The sequence below is a fragment of the Eurypyga helias genome, unplaced genomic scaffold (assembly GCF_000690775.1).
Source record: "Eurypyga helias isolate BGI_N326 unplaced genomic scaffold, ASM69077v1 scaffold44431, whole genome shotgun sequence".
Taxonomy (NCBI): Eukaryota; Metazoa; Chordata; class Aves; order Eurypygiformes; family Eurypygidae; genus Eurypyga; species Eurypyga helias.
Genome location: NW_010231222.1, coordinates 6,227 through 29,260, shown reverse-complemented (window position 1 = coordinate 29,260; position 23,034 = coordinate 6,227). Strand labels below are relative to the sequence as shown.

Sequence of the window (23,034 nt, the reverse complement as noted above, 5' to 3'; positions counted from 1 at the left end):
GTGGGTTTTAATTTAAAACTGTTCAGCAGTTTCCTGCCTTTCAGGCAAAATAGCATCATCTTATGCAATGGATTGGGTTGTGTAGATAAAGTCTCACTGTCTCCTGGCAAAAGACGCCTTTTCAGCATGTTGTACCCACAACATCCCAAGCACAGACTGGGCTTGAGAAGTGCAAAATAACATGAATAAAGTAGTTGGGTCGTAACTCTCATGACCCAAAGTTTAATTGTCATTCCAGGTGCTACTTTTCCATAAATAAATTATTTTTCAGGTAACTGATATTTCATTATGGTGGATTTAATTGGCCAGGCCAATTTGCTTATATTTGTCTTTTTTTTCAATTTCTTTAAAAAAAAAAAATTGGGAGCTTCTTGGCTAAGGTCAGAGCACATCTTCAAAGCAGCTTCTTGGATAAGCTTCGGCTACCTTTTCCAATATGCAGAACAAAATAAACTATAATTTTACTAAAATGTGGAATAAATTGCTGGCAACCCATATGAATCTCATTTGTTCTGATTTGCTGTACTGTATCCGTATGGCAGGAAGCAATCTTTTCTCATCTACAATGTGTTCCTCCACTCTCTCTTTCTTCTTTTCTTTTTTCTGTTTTTGAAAGAAAGAACTTTTCAGTGTTTCTGGTTGTTGGAAGAGATGGATTCATGCTCTGGAGCTGATGGGCCCCGTGAAAAACACTTTGGCAGCAGCACTGTTCCCTTTTTATAGCAAAAGAGTTGATTGCAGCTGTGTTGGTATAACATAAAAAGTGACTGCTGTTTCAGAAATCTAAATCCTCACTTGTGGTACAAGTTCTGTGGGAGTTGGAGAGTAGGGACCACTGCCGCAAGAATGGGCTTGGGATGCCAGCAACACCTGAGATCTCATGGACCAGTAGGAATGGGATTTGTAAGCTGCAAACTTTGGCGTATCTGCCTAGTCCCTAACTTCAGATCATTTGTCTCAAAGGTGAAGGTAGTGAGAACAGGTACTGAAGTATGATCAGAGAACTTGCACACCCCAGCATTTTTAGAGCTTCATTATGCATTACTTCCTGAAAATTGAGCCAATTTCTACTCAAGGCATTTCAGGTATGATTATATTGACAGATGCAAGAGGCAGAAGAAAATAATATGGTATTATAAAGAGCGTATTTTTTTAGCTCTACTCTAAGATGCTCAGGGGGCTGGAGCCCCTCTGCTATGGGGACAGGCTGAGAGAGTTGGGCTTGTTCAGCCTGGAGAAGAGAAGGCTCCGGGGAGACCTTATAGCACCTGAAGGGGCCGACAAGGAAGCTGGGGTGGGGTGGGCTTTTTGCAGGGGCCTGTAGTGACAGGACAAGGAGTAACGGGTTTAACCATGGGCAGGGCGTTGGGACTAGATGATCTTTAAGGTCCCTTCCAACCCAAACATTCCATGATTCTATGATTGTTCTACTGCAGTGTAGTTACAGTGCTCTTCTGTTGATGTGGGAAGCATTTGTTTTCCTAGTTTTTGTCTGATTTATAGTGTACACAGGAATGAAAATGGCTCTATGTTAAGACTTTGTTTACATTTTAAAAATTACAGAATCAAAATTATTCTTGCACTTTACTGTAGACTTCTCTTAGCATTTCTGTGATTGTGGACAACTGTTTAAGGATGAATCATGGACAGTCTTCATCCAGCAGCTGTTGTAAAAAAACTCAAAGCAATAAAACCAAATACATTTAAGAAAATCAGAGTGATACAGCAGAAGAAAGGAAGGCCGAAACACTCACACAACTATGTGAAAAGAGGAATTCTTCCATGCCTACTTGGGCTTTGCGTACTTTAATTGTGATGTAATACAAACTACAAAATAACAAAATTTACTTTATCATTGGCTACATTTAATCACTGGCTTGATCAAAGACAGAGTGAACACAATGTGACATTTGAAAATATCTTAGGGAAATTGAATTTAAATAATTCACTTAGTTTTGTGAATAGCAACTTTTACAGCTGTAAAGCACACCCATCCAAATAGAAAAAATCTGGTGTTGCTTTTGGCAGCTTCGCCATTGTATTTGGATTGCTGGTGTTTCACTTGTAAGGACCCTTGTAAGCAGGCACAGCGGTAAAGGAGTCCTTTGGAGCTATTCATGTTATGGATTAAGCGCATATAGCTACTTGGGGTTGTGCCTTGAGCCTCCATCTCACAACGGGAGTTATTCATATCCTTTGGAAAATGCTGTTGATAATCAGTGCTTTGTAGGGCGGTGAGCTCACTCCCATTACATAAGATTAGTGCTGGAATAAGGAGCTGACTAGTGTCTGTGGGCAGATTGTCACTTGGAGAACGCTGCTAGCTAGGAAAGTAATGGGGCATATTGCCACTTATAAAACTGTCCAGAGACTCTAGTTAGTTTTTCTTCCCTTCGGCACAGGAGTGTTTACGCTTTGTGTTTGTCAATGCTGGACCTCAGGTTGTCAGTGTTAGGTAGCTACATTAGGGGAAAAAAAAAGGTGGGGGGCCGGGGAGGGAGGGCAAAACAAAACAGAAGTTTAATTCTGTTGAAAACAAAGCCCTCTCTTTTCCTTCCTTCATTGGTCGGTGAATCAGAATGCTTTAACCTGCGCAAATCTGTAACTGCACCCCTCTCAGAAAAAGCAACTTTATTGAACACAAAAACCTTCAAAAGGCATGGAGTATTGTAGGGAGGGAGCCTGACTCTGCAGGTTAAATAAAGCAAACTAAAAAGTACTGTAGTCAGCTGCAAACAAAAAGCTCATTGTGCCCCTGTCCCACAAGATCCTTGGAGATGGAGATTTTAAATCTACAAAATGTTTTGGTTTTGTGCTGCAGTCAGTCATTACAGACTCTTTTTTAAGATGCTCATTTGACCTGCATTTAAATGGTGGAAAACTATATAATGTTATTAATGACAGGTATATTTTTAGTTCAGTATGTCGTAGGCAGTAAGAAGGGCCTCTTGGACAAAGTGGGGTTTTGTCTCATTTTTACCAGGGGGGTCAGCCGTTACTTCAGAGCCTCGTTATGGTTGGCTGTGGGCTAAAACTCTTGGACAGCCTCAAACCTGCAGTAATTGTTGACATAAATGACAAAGTGCAGGATTTTCCTTTTTTTCAGTGGCTCTCCTGGTAGTTGTACACAAAGAGAATGTCACACCCCATGCGATTTGCGTCATATTGATAATATATAATTATGTTAGCGCGAGCTCCAAAGAACATGTATTATACCAACCAACATTTAACACCCTGCCATACTTTGCTTCCACAGTAAAACACCTGCCCGTTAGCTAGAAAATTTCACCAGCTCTTTGCCACCGATTTTTCAGTCGCTTGTTCTAAGGTGACTTCTGAAAGCCCAGACGACACAGTATACCCACAAAATTGAAATACACAGGGTGTGAAGCCTAGTCAAAGTTATCGCTCCAAGAAGAGTTGGTACAGAGCAGATAAAAGTCAATGGAGTTGTGTCCACTGCCTTCAATTAGCTTTTAAGGAGTTAATGAAAGAGGTGTCTTTTCTGAATACTTGTTATTTTGGAACTACTCAAAGGTAGTATCTGGACTCAGTGGCGAGTAGACATTGCCATCTAGTGGGAACTTCCTGCCATACCAAGAGGGTTCTGCTGCTCGTGGAAAACTTGTCGTAACCGTGATAATGTTTTAAAAAAGCTAAAGAAGCTAGCCATCTGCTCCACCACACGATCAACTCCCCCCGAAAGATAAGGCTGATAGTGCTTTTATGTTTCAGCTTCATCAGCTAGCCTTTTTTACTTGTTTCATTTGCATTCCTTAGATTCCTTCCCGAACTCAGTTTCCTTAGATTTCTTTCCCAAATTATTTATTTTTGCACAGACCTTGCTGCTTATTCAATCTGCAATCAGTGCTTGTGGATTTCATGGATACACATGAGTGTATGTTATTCAGAGTCTTTTTTACTGCAAGCTGTTGCATAGAAAATCAAAGAGTTTTTCAATACATCCCACTGCTCTGTTACCAAAAAAAAAAAAAAAACCCTTTCAAGAGAAATCTTTTGCAAAGGTCCTTAGCAAAGCTCCTTCAGGGAGTTTGTCTTGCTCACAGTGTGACTCTGTAATGGGGAGTGTTGGGTGCCTGCCTGATCCAAATCCTGCCAGTTTCCCAAATCCCATGAAAATAAAGCACAGATTAAGGGCTTGAGGGAAGCCATTCTACTACGGTCTAAAAAATACCAGGGTGGTGACATGTGATTTTTGTGTGTACTTGCAGATAAATTTAAACATAGCAGTCTCTTCAAACTGAGTAATATTTCTCCTAGCAAAGATTTACCAACACCCTTAGCTTGGCCCCTCCTTCAGCAAGTTATTTTAGTATGTGTCTGAAATGTGCATGGGATATACCCTATAGAGTTTAGGGCACCACCCATGTCTTTAAAGCAAATTATATGCTTAGACACCAAACGGAGTTTTTAAGCTCATGAATGCATTTGGTGCGTTCTGTCAGACTGCTACCATTCATAAAACTAATCAGAAAAATGCTTTGCAGGACTGGGTGAAATTAAGTCAAACAAAACCTGTGCTATATGGTAGTTTCTTGTCTTTCCCAATGTATAAATGGATTTAAATACTAGGGGAACTTAATGGAAGTATTTCAGACATTGCCAAATCTTCACAGCATTCTGTTTGATATTTTTCCTGTCGAAAGGAAATGCAAAGCCTTTCAAACTTCCCATGAGTGTCTCATGTAGCAGAAGCAGTGGTGTCTAACAGCATGAGCCACAAACGAGGGCTTTCTGGACTGATCCGTATACTCATCGTAACCTTGTGCTGATCTTGTTGTAGTTCAGCCAACCTATAAAACTGGGTAATTGCCAGGACTTACTGAAGCTGAGATGTAATTTTTACTTAAGATATCCAATTATAACAGAACCTCCACAGCGAGGGATTTGTTCAGGGGTTTTCCTGATAAAGATTTCTAAGAATTTGTCTGCTATTGTGAAAAAAAGTGTATTCCTGTTCTTAGCAGAGTTATGGGGGGCAGAAAGGACAATAGCCTGTAAACTTTGCAGTGGTGCTTTCAGCTGGTTTAGTGATAAATACCAGGCAGGAAATGTTGCTTCACTTTAAGATTAAATGGCACAGAGGGTGTCCAGTCAGCCAGTCCCTACATATTTCCTTGTTGGTTTTTTTGTGTGTGTTTATTGTTGTTGGTTGGTTGGTCTTTGTTGTTTTTTGGGGTTTGGTTTTTTTTTTTTTCATTTACCTCATTAGTCTTGCAATGAGAAGCAGCCAGAATGGGGGGTGGGGGTGGTGGAAAGCATCACATTGGAACTTACAAGTGCCCAAAAGTGCCAAGACAGATTTGTACTTTAAGCTTATTTAAGCATGCTGAAAACATGCTTCCTTTTCCCAGAAGGAGAAGCATTAACCCTGTAAATCTAAACAGACGCACCTCAAGTAAATTATTTCCTATCTTTAGTTATATACAAAAGATTATTGGCCTTTACACAATAGGGAGGTCAAGCAGTAAAGTTTTATTTGCATCAGTAGTTTATTTTGTTTTGCTTCATTAAACACAGTGCTTGTTGACCATTTTGGAATGCAAAATCTGAGCGATTGATCTCAGCCACTTCATTTGCCTTTTGGAGATAAAGGGATGGCTGAAATTTCAAAATGAGTGTCACAAAGCGGAGATACTGCCTAGTTGTAGATTCACCTTGGTAGTGCAAACCTCTGAAAGAGCTGAGTGGATTACTTGTTAGTAAGGAAGTGAGTCCTTCAAATAAGACTGGTTATCTGAAAATTTAAATAACAATTCTCCCACAAGGTAGGATCTTGTCCATGATGGGAAGGCTAGCTCCTTCAGTGTAATTACACACCTGAATGAGAAAAAGTAGTGACTACCTAATAAAGTTAGCTGCTTTACAGCTCTTGCTATAATCCTGGCTTTCTTAGGTTAATCTATGTGAAAAGTCAGCCTGTCACCCACCTGGCACTTTATTGCAGTGAGTTAATTCAACACCATATAAGGAAATCCTGCCCAAAAATGTGAAACTTAATGAAATATCTTCATCATCTCTTGTAACCATCATACCCAAACTCCTCCTGTGAGGCAAGAGAATACATTGTCATTGTTTTAGAGACTGGGAATCAGCAGCCAAGTGCATTGTCTAATGCCATGTAGGAAGCCTGTAGAACCAAACTCGGTCTCAGCTGCAGCTCTAACCCATAGACCATCCACCCTCTTTCTATGGAAAATTTTCACTGCTGTTTAGCAGAGAAAGCTAGAACAAATCAGTCCCATGGGTCAGCATGGGCTTTGGTTTTGAGAAAAAAACCTGTACAGGAAAGCTTAATTAATTATTATGGTATAACTAAAAGCATAAAAGGTGTAACAGGAGCTCCAGTTTTCAGCCTGAAATGATGGCAGGACAGCCTAGTGGGGTGGCTCCCAAAGGAACAAATCCATGTGCAGGGACCAAAATCCCATCCTCAGGGCTAGGTCCTGCAGTTAGACAGAAACATTAGGTTTTGATAAAAAACCCAAGTGTCTTGCCATCACCGATGCTGAGAGCTTTGCAGAGTGGCTGGTGCAGTGGTACCTGTCTGAGTCTGAGGTGGGTGCTTCCAGCTTTCACTCCCCTGCACTGCTTTGAACTTCCAACTCCACAGCCACCTTGGCAAAGCACACTTTGTAGCTGGAGCAGAAACGTGTAGTGGGCCAAACCTCCTTTGAAGTACATTTTAAGTTGGGTACTGAGTTAAGGTTATGTGTCCTAAAATGTACAGTCTGGAAGTGCTTTCCACTTTAAGCCAGGGGTAAACTTCACAAGTGTTCGGGTGTTACTTAAAACCCAGGGCAGTAATAGTCTTTAGGGCCCTCTGAGCAGTCACCCAGTATAAGTATTTCTGCTGATGACTGAAATGGTTGTAGCAGCTTTTCTCCCATGTATTAGTTTAGCATGTAAACCTATTTAGGTTTTCATAGGCATGTCATATTTTATGAATGATGCAGACAAGAGTGTTGCTAAAGGTGTCGATTGAAGCTTGGTTGGTGGTAAAAGGATGTCTTCAGCTTTATCAATTCACAGTACTCCTTAGCACCGTTTCATTGGTCAGCTGAGACGATAACAGTTTGTGTTACCATATTATTCTGTGATACGTGAAGATATAACCTAGCGGCAGGGTGGCTGGAACAATGCCAACAGTTTTTGGCTCATCTGGAATATGGCTGATCTTTTTTGAACATTATCTTAAAAACCAAACAACCCTGCATGGTACACGTTGCCAAGGAATGAAATCAGTTAGTTTGTTTGTTTGTTTTTGTAGAATATATTTTTCTAAAAGACAGTAATGCATTGAAATTCAAGGATCTTGACTGGCATAGCTACTTCAAAAAGAACATCTTGTTCAGGATATTTTGAGCAGTGTTTCCCAACAGAATAGTTATCACCTGAGAACCTTAGATGCTTACTGCACTTATTGCAAGGGTAGGGGAGTCTTTGCACTTAGCACGCTTGGTGTCAGGAATTGTAAGGGCTACCTTTGAAAACAAACACTACAAACTGGTATGTGACTTATGAGATTTGGTTCTTTCCCATTAATTTTTCGTTCGTGTAGGTTTACTGGAGATAGTGCAGTCACCCCTGATTTACACTAGTGCAAGGGAAAACCAGAATCATGCTCATGGTCATGCAAAAATGTAATCTGTAAGAGGAAAGCAAAATATTGGTTTATTTGTCTAGCAACTTATTCCACTCAAACTGTGAGAATCTTTTTGTATCATTATCCCATTATCAGTGGCTAAATAAGGAGTTGAAAAACTACAGCAGAGCTGGGTGGAGACCTAAGAAAGCAATTCAGCAGTCTGGAACTTCATCTGCTAAGCAATTCTGTCACTGAACCCAAGAAAAATCAGAGTTATTCAGCCAAAATAAATCCATGCAATGACGATATCAGATGTGAGGTAACAGCAAGTCATGCTGGAGGATATCAGACATTCTTGAATAAACCACAGGGCCTAGATATAATCGTTTGCCATTACGCTGCAGCTCTGCCAGCAAAGCAAACATGAATTTTGGAGCCGTTATGGCAAGGCAAGTAAGAGCATCTGGAGTCTGTGTGCTTAGGGTGGGAGCTGGCAAGCTGCTGAGCACCTTCATCTCACATGCCCCCGATAGATATTAAATATCCTTCATTCCCACACTCTGATCCCTGTGTAAGCACACAGCTCTTTAGTATCATTTCCACAAGAAACAGCTGCAAGGCTTGTTGAAATCTTTGCTTTACTGTTATTTATTATTTATTACTGTTATTTACTGTTATTGATCAAATGTTTCTACCACTAACCTGGCTGTTTTCTTTAATTTGTCTATGTGTCCCTATGTCCGGGCATAGTCTTGAAAGGGATTGGATTGCCTCATTTTAAGAAGTTGCTGCCCATCAGCTGAGCAGTGTAACCAACCACAAATACATTTGTGACTTACATGAGCAAATCTGACTTGTCATTTGGGTTGGGTAGCAAGACATTCGGAGGTGAAAGCGGGAGGTGATGACTTCTTTCTGCTTACCACACCTCTGCAACAGTCAGACAGGCTTCCCTGAAGCACAAGTGGAACCTACACCTATATCCCTTCAATACCTTACATTTTGTGGTGCTCCTGGAGGTGAATCACAGCCCCCCATGTACAGGAGATGGAGCAGGTATTTGGGGCAGTGCTGTCAGCAAGCCTAAGCCTTCACTGTGTTCGTGCACTCGTTATCCCTGCTTTAACAGGCAGTACCTTCCTATGTCATGGTAGCACAACCTTTTCTGATCATATTCCTGCATCCTTAACCAGCTCTGCTGTGAAAAGGTCCTACACCTTTGTCTCAGCAGTCGTCCCAAAATACCCTTCTGGAAAAAGGGGTCTTGCACATTAATGCACACCATGCCTAGGCATGTTCCTTCTACCCTGTTTGCCCTCTCACTGGCTCAGGACACATGTGCAGAGCTTGTTTTTCTTTTTTTCACTAGGTGTTGCAGGAAGCCCCCCACACCGCAGATCCCATTCGATTAATATGTATGGGATTTGGATACTGCGCTTGCAAAACTCCTGCTCGGATTTATAAGCTAATGTGAAATGCAGAATTCTGGACTTGAGTGAATGAGTTAGTGTGTATTGTAGTTGAGGACTATTAAACACTGAAATGTAAGGGTGGATTTAAGTTAGTTCCACATAAAAAGTCGGATGTTTTATTAGAGGTAATAAATCCAGTGCAGAACAAATTTATTTAGACCATGGTTGTTAAATTGCTTGGATAATTAAAACCCGTGATGGGTTAAGATGACACGTGGTAGGAAAAGCTTAAGTATATACCTTGTTTTTTTCATAGTTTGATTCATTGTAAGGTAAATACTACCTGTGTGGTGTAAATTAACTTTATTTCTAAAATGTGTTCACCCAGGCAGTGAATAGTGGTTATTTCATGAAGTTAAGAAAATAGAAAGCTAAACTTCAATGACATTTATATGGGCCAGCTCTAGACAGAAAGATGTAAGCACTGAGGAAAATATAAGCACTGTAGAAACTTGTCATTTTGACCATACAAGGGGCTAGCTGCCTGGTTGATGTCTGGCATTTGTGCGAATTCCAGTTCTTTCAAATAACTATTTTTATCCTTCATTAAATTCTTCCTGGAGTGACACAACAGCAATCCCAAAGAAAATAGCTAAGAATATTTTCACAAATCTTCTCTCGCTTTTCTTTACATAAGGTTATGCAAATCTCAAATTACCGTGCTTTATTTGGGGTCAAGATGAAACAAATGGGGTAAAGATTATCCCACCTCTTCTGCCTGTAAGCTGTATGTCTCCTACCGAGGACTACTGCACAAATTTTCAGTCGGTGTGACACTCCCTTTGTTTCTATTTTTTCCTGCTTATTGACTGAAAAAACAGACAGAATCCTCCCTAATTTTAATCCGAAAATTACACCATGCGGTGATGAGCTTAGCCGTGCTTGACAGGGTGCATTCTGCAATGAAATAAGGGCAGGTTTAGCCCACACATGGAGCCGTGCTGTACCTGCCAGTAGCCAGCATCCGCAGCTCTCGGTAGGGACATACCTTTAGGCAGATGCACGGCTGTGTAGCTAGGTAAGTACAGACCTGCATGTAGCCAGGCTGGATCCCAAAAAACAGAGCCTGCCCAAACCAATGCGCCAGATGTGTGTCCCAGGTTCAGGGCTGGGAAACATTTTTTAATGCTGAAGATTTTTTTCAGCTGTGTGACGGTTCTGGTTTTTATTTTTTTGTTACATACCAACAATCAGATTTCTTCTTCTAAAACTAGCATGCTACTTTCTGGTTTTATTTGTATGTATTCAGAGATGTCTGGAGTTAATTTTTCTACAGAGGGCAGAGTTTGGATCATAATTTCTAAAGCTGAAGGGCTGCTGTATATGCTCAGTCTGCCACCTAGGTCTTTTTGATGGAAATACCAGTCTGCCATGATCTGGGGGCACATTCTGACACCTTTACATTTTTTGCACCTAATTCTGCATGTCATCCCATTGAATGACTTCACTAAATGAGGTCAGAGAATAAATAATTTGAGTCTGGGAAACTAGCCTGTAATTTGCCATTTGGTAGATGTAGACTAACGAGGGTTATGGGCTATTTACTGCAGTTCCTGGCATTCCACTTCATGTCTGTCTATGTAGGAAAGAATGTGTTTCAACACACCTAGGATTAGATTTTGCTTACGCTGAATCGAGTCACTTCAGCTGACATCAGTTTACAGTAAGTGAGAAATTAGATCAGAATACTTTTTCCCATTGAGATAAGGTGTTAATAGAGTGGGAGGATATTCTAAATCTAACTGCATTTAGTTCATGCTTAACAGCCTGAATCAAACAATTAGGACTGCTCTTCACCAAAGGTAACATTTTGTGTTCTGTAAAATCGAACGTAAATATACTCCAGCACTGGGAATAATGGTTTTGCTCCTTTTTTTCTGCAGCAATATGAAAACTGGCGACCAAACCAGCCAGACAGCTTCTTTTCTGCTGGAGAAGACTGTGTTGTTATAATATGGCATGAGAATGGGCAGTGGAATGATGTACCATGTAATTATCACCTTACCTACACCTGCAAGAAAGGAACAGGTAAAAACTTCACAGCAACAATAACATGATTCTCTAAATTTTGGTTTTATAAAGTTAAAATGTCAAATTCTAGCTGATTTCCAGTGAGCAGTACAGTGAGGCCTCAACTGAGTTAGCCTCATCCTTTGTCTGTATTCACACGTTACATCTCTACCTAACCTGTTCTTGAGTCTGACACAAAACTGTTCACAGTTGAAACTCTCGGTGAAAACCAGGCAGATTTCTTCTTAGACACAGATCTCAGCAAAAGAGACATTCGTGTACCTGACAGGCCTGCTTTACTTGCATACCATGAAAATATTACCAATTTCTCTTCCTGCGATGGCACCGCTGTGAGGAATGTGGGCAGCAGAATATTGGTAGGCAGTCAGAGCAGGCAGCTGACCACTGGTATGTGGTTGGCGTTTCAGCTTCAGTTGAGCATACTTTTCATTCAGCAAGTAATGCTGACCTTTGCCTTCCTCTTTTACAAAACCATCTAGTTTAATGGCATCTAAATGGAATCTGAAAACCACATTTGGTTTATACGCTGTTGGAGTTGGTTCTTACAGGAAACCTGACTGTTACCAGGAGCTGTACAGCAATACTTTGGGAATTACTTCTGCCCTTTCAGGCTGGGAAAGTAAAGAAGCAGCCAAAATCTTGTGTGCACTCCATTGTTCCCAATTACCGTTTACAACTTTTTGTTAACATGTTCCCTGGGCCTTGACAGATCCATCAGTTTTAAGTGCTTTTAAATAGTCTATTGTTGAGGAAGACATGACAAGTATTGAAAATGGGACTTTTTTTCTTAAATGTGTGTACTAACTTCACTGGTTTTCAGGATTTGCAGCTTTCCAGTGGAAATCACTTCTTTGTGTGAGTCTGCCAACTTTTTTGGCTCAAATTTACATCAGGAATTTAAACCAAAAAGGCAATATTAACCATACTATCTGCTGTTTTCCAATTTTCATCTTTACTGTATTAGGTCTGTAAGACTGCAGAACTATGGAAAAGGCTGATCTCTCTGTCCTTATTTGGATGTATTTCTTGGGAGTCCAACTGAGGTCCCTTAACACCTTCCCTTAGCCAGGGTTTAGAGGTCAGTGACATATTCAGAGGTGTATTTACAAACTGAAGTTTTGGATTATGTTCTCTCTTCCTTTCAGTTGCTTGCGGTCAGCCTCCTGTTGTGGAAAATGCAAAGACCTTTGGGAAGATGAAACCTCGTTATGAGATCAACTCCCTTATTAGATACCACTGCAAAGATGGTTTCATCCAGCGTCATATTCCAACCATCCGGTGTCAAGGGAATGGAAGATGGGATATGCCTAAAATTACTTGCATGAATCGTGAGTTCTTAGAAAGCAAACCAGTGTTCGATCAGAAACAAGAGACTATTTTAAGCTTAATAAGTAATCATTATATATTTTGAGAGAAGTGCGAATCTGGTGTGACAGATTATGACAGAAATACTGCTCACTCTATAGGAAAAAACATCAGGCCTCCAAAACTAATGAAAATATTACTTTTCTGTTTTTACAGAACCACTAAGGTTCTTCTAAAGTAAACAACACCACTCTTACAAGGCTACTGAAATCAACAGGTTCCTCAAATCACTAATAATTCTTTCTGCAACTGTGGTCTAACTGTGTGTAACAGACACTTCTGTATGTAATGTAATCATAGTACCAGTCAACAATTTGTTAACCCTCTAGTTAATCAAGAATAAATAGAACTGTATTGGGAAGTGTAGCCACCCCATTCATAGTTAAATAACCCTAAATTAATTTCCCCTTTTCCCTCCTTCTCATTGCAGCCTCCACATACCAAAGGACTTACTCTAAGAAATACTACTACAAACATTCTCCATCGGGAAAGGGAACATCGCTAAATTCATCAAAACACTATCATCGCTGGATCAGGACATGGCAGGACTCAAGGCGCTGAGAGCTAAATGGTGAATGGGATTTCCACCATTTCAGCCAAAGTCATAACTTTCTGTGCCTTTTCTATCACTTATAGGAGTATTATCAAATCGTTTTGAAACTATGGACTGCGGTATTCACAACGCATTTTGCAAAAGTATGGTGTTTATCAGAAAATTAAAAAAAAAAAAAAAGAGGAGACGTGCTTATGGGGATAAAAGGAAACCATTTCCAGCCTATAAAGACTATTAGTTTTCTATATGCCATCGGTGTGGACCATTTTATGATACGTACCAGCCTTCTTGCAATATTTAAACGGCTCGATTTTAGCACCAATGAAAATGTAAATAAGATGATTTTAATGTTGTTTAATTGTGTGTTGTTTTTAAAATCCTGTATATAAAATGAAAAGTCACACTAATTTCAGGCATATTTATGGTTAGAACGGCCTCAGAGGTCTTCAGTCATTTATGACGTTATTTTTATGTTGTTTACCTAGGCTGGAAATGGTTGGAATAACTTCACTGACTGAAATTTGCTATTATCAGGTGAAGATAAACACACAAGTTACATGACTTTTTTTTTTTTTTTTTTTTTTTAATGGTAACTGTGCCAATGCCCATCCAAGGTACAGTTTATGTCCATGTGATGCCAAGTTTAGACAGAGCACATAGAAGTGGCATAAACCATGAACTAGGGACTGCAATGTGGAACTTTCTTTCTGCTCTCCATTCCAGCTTCACCATTGGCGAGAAAGGACTGCATGGAGGAGTTGTGTATGACAAGGAGGGTCGGTAAAAATCCAAGTGCTAATACATTAACTTTATCAACCAGGGCCACTTTTTTGAAAAGAAAGAAAAAAGAAGAAAAAAAGAGAAAAAAATCACTTTCATTACATTAACCACAAGGTCTATATTACAGGTCTCTGCATTCTAAAATGGAGACAGACCTGACATTTGGGGGATTTTTTTTGTAAAAAAAAAAGGCAAACAAAAATCAAAAAAGTAAATAATTTTGTATATATAACCATTTTTTAATCTTTTTATAAAGTAATGAATGTTTGTGTATGAATGCTGCAGCTGTGAAGCGTACATAAATAAATGAAGTAAGCCATACTGATTTAATTTATTGGATGTTATTTTACCCATGCAAAGAAGATTAAAAGAGCTCACCAGTGCAGTATCAGCCCCTGAGCTCCAGTTTTGGAACCGTCTTTCAGTTCAACTGCTATTTCCCTGGAGAACAAAATTCCTGCTAAACAGGATCATTTATTGGCGGTTAGATGGGTGAGAACGGTGTGACTTACAGAAGAATCAGAGTCTTGGCTTCCTAGAAAGATGTGTGTGCACAAAGAGACTATAGGTTGTAGTTGGTGCAGTGTGTGCGTAGGAGTTTTCTGTTATGATTTCTTACCCTGGTCAGCTCGATGACTGACTTGGATATGTACAGTAAGTATAGAAGGTGACGTTTGAAACGACCTCTCCACAGAAAGGACTGTTAATTCTGCAAAGTGCCTTGAACACCTTTGGGCACAGGACAAAAGAAAACAAAAAAGAAGTGGAAATAAGTAAGTTCCCTTTGAGATACCTTTTAAAATAACATGAATACAGACACAGACGGGAGGTTTACGCCTTTGTGTTAGTGTGGAGATATGGTGCAAAAAAGTTGAAAGGGAAAGGAAAATAATTGAAACCCAGCCAACATGTAAGAGTTTGTACTAGGCAGAGCTGCTCGTGGAGCAACCTTGCCGTAGCTCATTGGGAACAGTAACTACAGTTCCAGACAACACCTCTTAAAAAGTTGCAGTGACGGCTCCACCGAGAGTACCCAATCTTTGTGCGCTCAATGTGGCACTGTGTCACTGTGTTGGCTGGTTCATTCCCCACCCCCCGCCCCCAAACAATGCACATAATACTTTTCTCTATTTATATTATTACCTTGTATAGTGTATAATGTGAATGTCTGGTTTTTTTGTGAATGAAAGTCTAAAATCTTTGTAACTTTTATATCTCCTTCTGTTTCACCAAAGAAACAAGGTTTTGCTATACTGTGACTTGTCTTGTTATTGCATGTCTTCCTGTTAAAAATCTATGCAATGTGATTTTTTTCATATGAATACAATTAGACTGTCAGGTACTTCACAACTGTCACGGGCTTGGTCATATGCCCACTGGAGTCAAAGAGGGTCAGCTGGCTGAACTTTAGTAGGTGCTGGATTTGACTTTATATGAGCAGCTCTAGGGGATATTTTAAGATATACATTGTATGTTTTGAAGTCGATTATTGCTTGTATAAGTCAAGGCTCTGTTCATAAATATACAGTATTCTACACATCACTTCCTTGTACCAGAAACATGCAGAACAGAAGATATATTTTAACACTTTGCAGAATTTCTCACCATATGTATAAAAAACCCTGCATAGATTTGTTGTTTTCTTGTCTACTTGTTGGATTTAAACAAAGTTGTAAGGCATTCAGATAACATTGTGATTGTAGTTTTAAATAGGTTTAGATACAGTGCTTATATTGATTTTTTCACCTCCTTCTATTACGCATAATAAAATAGGACTGACAACATTCCTTATTAAAAAAAAAAAAAAAAACACAAAAAAAACCCAACCAAAAAAACCTGTTACCCATGCTTGTTTATTTAGACAGAGAATGGAACTTCATTCGGTTCTGGAGACTTTTTCTAATGCTGAACTAAACCTCAAATGTTCCAATACCAGCCCCCTGCAAAATGCACCCACTCCTGCCACAAGGTCAGGTCTGCTGTGGGGCCAGGGCATTACCTCAGCGGGTGCTGTGGTTCCTTTACGTGCGGCACCTCTGAACTCTGGCATGTGGAAGCGTCCTGGGATTGGACTTGAGGGATAGAATTCAAACCTGGAGGTTTAAATAGATTTCCCGAGTGGGTGTTTCTTAGCTCTGCTTTCTTGCCTTTCAAGTTTGACCAGAATTCTTTTTATCTTCTGTTTCAAAGTCACCCTGTATCTGCTGCAGGGATAGAAGTGTCCGCTTTAAATTGTGTTTTACAAGTACAGGCAAGACAAAGACCGGAGTAGTGTTCCCGTAGTAATCTTTCCCTGTTACGTAAGTATTAAACCTTTTTTTCCCTACTAACACACTGTCTGCCATTTAAAAGGATGCAGAAACAGCTGTAGGCTGGAGGTAAAAGGTTAGGAGAGGATGGGGCATTGATGAATAGCGTCATCCGTTTCGAGGAGTTGTGCGCTGCACAACTTGGGTTGCCAGCAGCACAGGGTGTATCTGGTGTCAGTGTCATGCTGCGGGTTTCTGCACGGAGCTCAAAATGCCACAGGAGGGCAATCCCATCCTGTGTGCCCATCAAAATCTCTGCAGAGTAGCTATTACTGTTCTGAACATCTTTCTGTCCTTTCCGATGTTGAGAGTATTTGACTTCCTGGGTCTCCCTGTGGGACATAAGTTTCTGTGGACCTCTTGCCTGAGATGTCACTGCAAACAGCGGCTCATCCGAGACTGGGAATGGACAAACCACGCAGGAGAAAACACAGGTCCCTGAAAGTGCAGCAGGTGGGCCAGCAAGATACAAGCAGGCTAGCAAGGGGCTGCCAATAGGAAGGGTAATCTGCAAAGAAGGCTTTGCAGTCAGGAATTGCTTTGCCAGGGCAGCAGCTGGAGGAACACTGTCTGAAGTTCCACCTATGGTTAGGGGTAAGGTCTACGTAGGAGTTTTTTAGGTGAAGTCTTCATTTCTGTAGGCAGCAACTTTGCTCTGAGCATGCGCAGAAGCCAGCACGCGCAAGCAGAGACAGTCCCTTGGCAATGGGAGGCTGAAACTGCAACAGCTGGTGCATGTTTGAGCTGTAAAAAGCAGCACAGTGGCCTGGGGTGGTTGGCGAGGAGGTGAAGCAAGAGGAGCCGCAGCTACCGATGTAACTGCTATTACGTAATTTCTGAAAACCTGGTCCCTGCTAAGATCTTGTGGACATAGTCAAATCCTCAGTGAAGCTCTGCACCTCTAGCAATGTTGGGATTTGTGTTTGGGTTTTTTTCCACATTGTAAATACTAACATTTTACATTTGGAAGGGCTATGGCTTTGTCTGCTAAGAAATCTTGCTGCTGTTATATCTTAAAAAACACCACAGATGGTTCCTCCTGAGCATGAGTAGGGCTGCTGAAGGAGCAGCAGCTTCAAAGATGCCTCCCAGGGCTTCTAGGCAGACCTGTAGGCAGATCATTCGTAAGCAGAGGGGTATGAATTACTCCTGGTGTGAAGCAGAACTATTTCTTAGATGACAGGGAAGAAGGGTGGTAATGTTCTTTGCTCAATTAAAAGGCTTGCGGCATGCTGTCCTTGTCCCCCAGAGGCAGAAGATGACTCAAGCTGTCTGTAGGTTTCAGCTCTCCTGGGAGGAAATTGCTCCTTCACCAGGAAATGTTTAAGGTGTTGCACACCAAAAGTGACTGGAAATATCTCTGGGTTCAGTGCAACGGCGTTAACGCGCAAAGGCAAACGCAATTTTTCAGAGCGAACGTACAACTTGTATTACTGGTTTTAAGCAGTAACGTGCATAGGACTCTATGAGCACACTTTGTCCTGGCAGATGATGAAAGGCACACCAGTGATGGTTGGATGAAGCATGCAGAAAAAGCTTACAGGTCCCGCTAACATGTTAGCATGGCGAAGACAAGAAGCGTAGCCAGTGTAAGGACAGGAATATCACCCAGAAAAAGGTGCATCGTTTGAACATGCCAGCAGTAAACCTGGAAGAAAACTCAAGAGCCTGTGAAGTCCAACTTGATGGCAAATTTTGTTTTTCATGGTCAGTAAGTATTTTCAAGTGGGAAAGCCATCAGCTGTTAGTGCTATAGAGGCTAAATTATTGTGTAAATCCTGATAAAAAAGAGAAATGGGACCTTAAAGTGATTAGTGAGGAATTTATTGCAAGGGTGGGAATGGGTTCATGATACTACCAAAATGCCTCCAGAATTCCAGCTGCTGATAGCCTGGAGAAATATATTTAAGCTGGAAATGGTCCAGCTGCCTGGTGCTGGGTTGGCCAGCAGAATGGAGACGCTAAAAAGAAGACAAGCATGGATAGTGATCCTGCACGGATGCAGCAATCTTAAGGAGCAATTACATAACTTCTGGTTTTATGCTCCAGAAGTTGCATCCTGTAACGTTGGGAAGTCCTGTGACAGTAAAAGTCCTTGTTACTTTAAGAGAGAAGGTAATCAGTTTAGGAGAGGGTGTAAATGGTGTGGTTGTCTTACATAGCAGGAGAATGGCAGGAATTTTAGTCCTGTTTTTCTCACGTTGCAGTGTTTGGGGTAATCATTGCACATGGTGTTCCTACGTGGTAGGGAAAAAAGTAACGCGGTGGCTTAGCAGAGGTCATACAGTAAAATCTGCAGCAGACCTAGGCCATGAATCTGTGTTTACTAACGGCCCTGTTCATTCACAGTGTTTTGTGGGGTTTGTTTAAAACAAACAAAAAAACCCCCAAAACCAAAAGGTGACTTTCCTAAGCAAGTGATGGAAGTTTTGATTCCAAAGGCAGTAGGATCCCAGGCTGCTCTCTTCAGAGTTAAAACAAACCTTGGGCTCACCAAAGTACCACATCTTTGTCAATATATATATACATAATTTAATAAGATTAGAAAAAGAGGAAAAAACAGCAGATATTGCTGACAGGGCTATTTTGCTGCGGAATGAAGGGTCCCTTTTGTCGTGAAAGCCATACCTGTTCTTCCACTGCAGCTTCCTCATCTTAAACCATGGCAGCTTCCAGGTATGCACAAATCCTGACCAAGAACTGTCTGGGCAGGGTAGCAGGGCCCGTGACAGCACTCTTTCTGTGGGCGAGGGGACGGCCCCCATCTTCACGTGGCTGCAGAGGTGGTGCCATACCTGCATTACCTGCAGCGTGAGGTGCAAGTGCCGGGCTGGAGCGAATGCCCCATGTCTCCCAAAAGGGTATTCCAATGTGACTGTGTGCTCGTTAACCAAACCTTTGGACCTCGGCATGCTTCGATCCATGCTGCGGCCAGGCTGCTGGTATTTGCAGCTTGGAAACAGCTGAAATGTCAGCTATTCCCCTTTGCTTTTGGGGAAAATGAAGATGTTTTCCTCTCTGTAGGCTGAACAGGTCATGCTGGTTTCCTTATGCTTTCAGGCTATAAAGAGAATCCTAAACCCAGCACAGTGTCATTGATCATGGTACCAAATCAATTACGCCTCACTGAGTCTTGCAGGACACATCTCTCTTAAGTATATCCGTAAAAGGATCCGCAGCATGTTGGAGCAAAGGTCTGTCTGCTTGCACTCTGGCTCCAGTAACAGAGACCGGTGGAAGATGCTTTAACGATAAAGCCATGATTGGAAAAAGTGATGTTTTGATCCCTTCTCCCCAGTGTCCTCCCCACGCCAGCAGCCTGGCTCCTTCCCTGAAAGCGTGCTTTCCAGGCTGACATTTTCAGAGGCAGGGTAAGAAATCACCAGAAAATAATATTGTCATGACAGGGGAATTGTTATGTGGGGGATAAAAATACAGGAAGAACAATGGGAGGAAAAGTACATGGGTATTGATTTGAAAAATCAATCCAGGTTAAATTTGTATTAGGGAGGCATTTGAAATTTTACCAATGGACTTACACCAAACAGACAGTGACATCCCCAGGAAGTGCACGTCAGTATTATGGCTACATATAAAACCTATGCTATTACAGTTTTTGATAAACTGGCCTAAATGAGCATGCTCTTCAGTGATATTTTTGTTTGCACCCTGTGGTTACAGGGTTTGTACCCTGTGGTTTACACCCTGTGTGGTGTTTCAAAAGTTACTTCAATCCTTCAGGACTTCAGGACAGACCTTTTACACTGTGTTTGCACAAGTGGGCTACACTTTCAGTCACTGTCCAGTCCTTAAAAAGTTTTAGGAACAGCTGTTTGTATTTGTACAGACAAACATCTAATTTTAAAATGACCGGTGAAGTGGTGAGTGATGTCAACATAATGTTGAGGTGAAATGACTTCTGAAGATAAGAAAAATCCTTAGGACATCCTGCATCGCTTACTGTCGCTCTTGAGTGGGAGATTCTTCTTGAATAAGAGAGTCCACAGCTGAAAGTTAAGGAAAACTTGGGGTTTAGCCCACAAAAGTCTTTTCAGCTTTACAGTAGCATGGATACTAGATAACATGAAATTACACAGAGAGGTGAGTTTACCTTTACCTTGTAGGACATAGTTTTACAGTTGTATATAGTAAATTTTCATTTTTTCAGGGATAAAAAAGCAGAAATGTGTATTTTGATTGACAATATAATGAGTCCAAGGCACCGTTAACAGTGTCAGAGCCAACCTTAGAGAAATCCAACCCTTTTTCTCTTGCCCTGCCCCACCTTATGCCAAGCACAGCTTTATTCTTAGAAAGGCCATGGGGATTGCTCCAGGCTGCTGTGGATGGCTCTGGGGCTGCTGTGTTTGCAGCTGCTGAGCAACTGAGACGTGCTCCAAGCCCCCAGAGCAGCAGGAGGGCAGTGCCAGCATGGGAGAGCAGGGGAGTGCCAAACGAGGGAGAGAGCAGGGTAACAGGCTGCACTCACCATGCCAGTGCAGGAGCAAACCCCCTGCCCGGATGAGCCCCATCCCATGGAGAAATGGCTGGGGAGCCCATGGGAGCTGTCACCTTGTGCTGGCAGGCACCAGACCTCGAACTTTCCCTGATGTGACTTGTGGTTTTGGCTGTGTGGAGGAGCTGGGACATTCCTATTAGGCTAACCCCTAACTTGGCCCCTTCTAAAACGGCCGAGTTAATGTAGTTGTAATCGCTGTTAAATTTGCAGCAAATGATAATACACACGGTCCAACAAGCCACCAGGCTACTAGGACAGTCCCATTTCTTGGCAAATTGCTCTCCTTTGTGTTAAATCACTGTGTTTTTTCAAAAGTGAGTGGAGATCAAAACTATTGGCCCTGTGTGCAGCAAAGCACATCCTGCCACACTCACGGCTTGGTGTAGCCACTTTCCCTCAAGGCTGTACGTCCTCCGAACCATCCACTGCTGCTGCTGAGCTTCACCGTACTTCTGAGTTCATCGATCTTCCTCTTCCTGTGCTAAGGAATAAAACTGCGCATTCAACATAATTCTCTCAGCCTCTGTCATAAAAACCTACCAAAGTTAACACATGGTTTTATTTCGTTTTGCTTGTCTTACCTTCTTGCAAGAGTCTGGGGTTGTTCGTGCGTGGAAAGCCAGGACGGCCTCTTGGTGTCTTCTGTGATGTCCTCATGGCAGAGACACCTCTCTGGATCTTGGCCGATATATACCCTGTGTGATAGCCAGAGTATAAATGCCTCTAGCTGATCTCACATCAAGTAAATAACACTTTTTGGCTATAAATTTTCAACTTGTGCTTCACAGATGGTGAGGAAGGAACACAAAAGGGAAACAAGTAAATTCTGTGTAGTGTAAAACTATTTTCCTCTTTCATCTCTGCTATATCCCTGTTTATGTAGTCAATAGTCTTAGCATTTAACTGCTCTTATCTCTTTACTTTTTATAATAGATGGTTTTGAGATCTGTGTGTATTCAGATATGACGATGGTACTATCCGCCCTGATACTCAATGGTCAAGCCTTTAAAAATAAAATTTTTCAACGTACATCAACAGCTTTCCCTCCCTCTCACCGGTGTGTTTCATTTATTAATGCTCTCGAGCCTTCATAAATCAATGAATGTTGACAGATTTTTTTAATGTTATGTATTGTGTATCATAATAAGAAACGGCTCTCCTGGAATAGGGAGAAAGTGCAAATATGTAGTAGCCTTCATCTCACTTTGTTAGAGTGTGAAGCTTTGCATGAAATAGTCGCCTCACACATTTTAAGAACAGATTCAATAAAGACTAAATGGGATGTTACATTCCCAGAACTGGAGAAATCAAGTTCAACTTTCATCAATTATATTGCCTCACTTCAATCGCAGACTCTCCAGATGGAAGTTTTGCCATGACCACTTCTGTGACATAAGGTGTAGGTAATGGTTGACAAAAAATGTGTAGCTGTTTCCCAATAGCTTCACCCAACCTTTTGTATGTTTCTGTGCAAGCTGAGTGCAGGAGAACTCAGTGAGGATTCCCAGGAAGAATCATGAAGGTACCCTTATAAATACCAGATCATTGGCAGGGTTGTCCCGTGTTTGTTCTCAGATCCTCTAGATCATCTGTGATGTGAAGTTGAAGGCTAACATAAGGGTACAGGTGCCAGATGTGCTAAAGGACTGATGCAAAATTGTTGCTGAAGTATCACAGAAAGCAGGACGGAGGAGGAATCCTTTGCTGTGATTTATTCTCATCTGGTTTTGCAGAGGTAAATAAACCATTTGAAACTTGGGTCAGAACAGTTTAAATCTGACCTACCTGCACAGCTTGCTTGGTGGGTGCCTTTAGTTGGTCAAAGTGTAGGGGTGACCTCTGGGAGCTATTCCCATGCTTATAGCCTTGGAGCACAACGTAACCAAGTCTAATGCAAACCGCTACGTCTCTTTTCCCCCCAGACCATTATTGACATTTTTTGATGTGGGCAAATAGAGGTGGTAGGAAGTTTGTTACCCTTCATGTGGGATGGCAGTGGTAAGTTGCATCTGCCAGGTCGAGAGGCAGCTTGCACTCTTCCACGAGTACCAGTGTGCTCCAAAACCACTTCTGCCTGCAGTGAGGAGCTGTGTTTCCTTGGGCTCTCTCACTCTGAAATGAGCTAGGACAGTTGCACCGGCTGCTGAGAATGCCATCTGGGATCCCTCACTTGCAGTTGGGAAGTTATGGGGAAAAATGTTTGTACCCACCTGCAAATCAAGTAAGGACTGATTGTACAAGCTAACGCAGTACAGGGAAATGCAAGAACAAGGACCCAATTCGTTCAGCATTCCATTAACGATGGGGAAAAACATCCATTTTAGTAGAAATATTACATCTATTTTTATATATATATATATATATACTGCATGAGTGGATAAAGAAGAAGAGCACAA

General features: G+C 41.4%; 1 protein-coding gene across 1 annotated transcript in view; it reads left to right on the top strand.

Moving 5' to 3' along the window:
• LOC104516583 (versican core protein-like) overlaps window positions 1–14,099 on the top strand; it is a 36,460-nt gene extending 22,361 nt beyond the window's left edge. The window contains 4 exon segments of the mRNA XM_010160958.1: window positions 10,965–11,109; window positions 12,258–12,440; window positions 12,908–13,048; window positions 13,754–14,099. Of these exon segments, the coding sequence (XP_010159260.1) occupies window positions 10,965–11,109; window positions 12,258–12,440; window positions 12,908–13,038 (459 nt within the window). The 3' untranslated portion in view covers window positions 13,039–13,048; window positions 13,754–14,099.
• The last annotated feature ends 8,935 nt before the right edge of the window (window positions 14,100–23,034 follow it).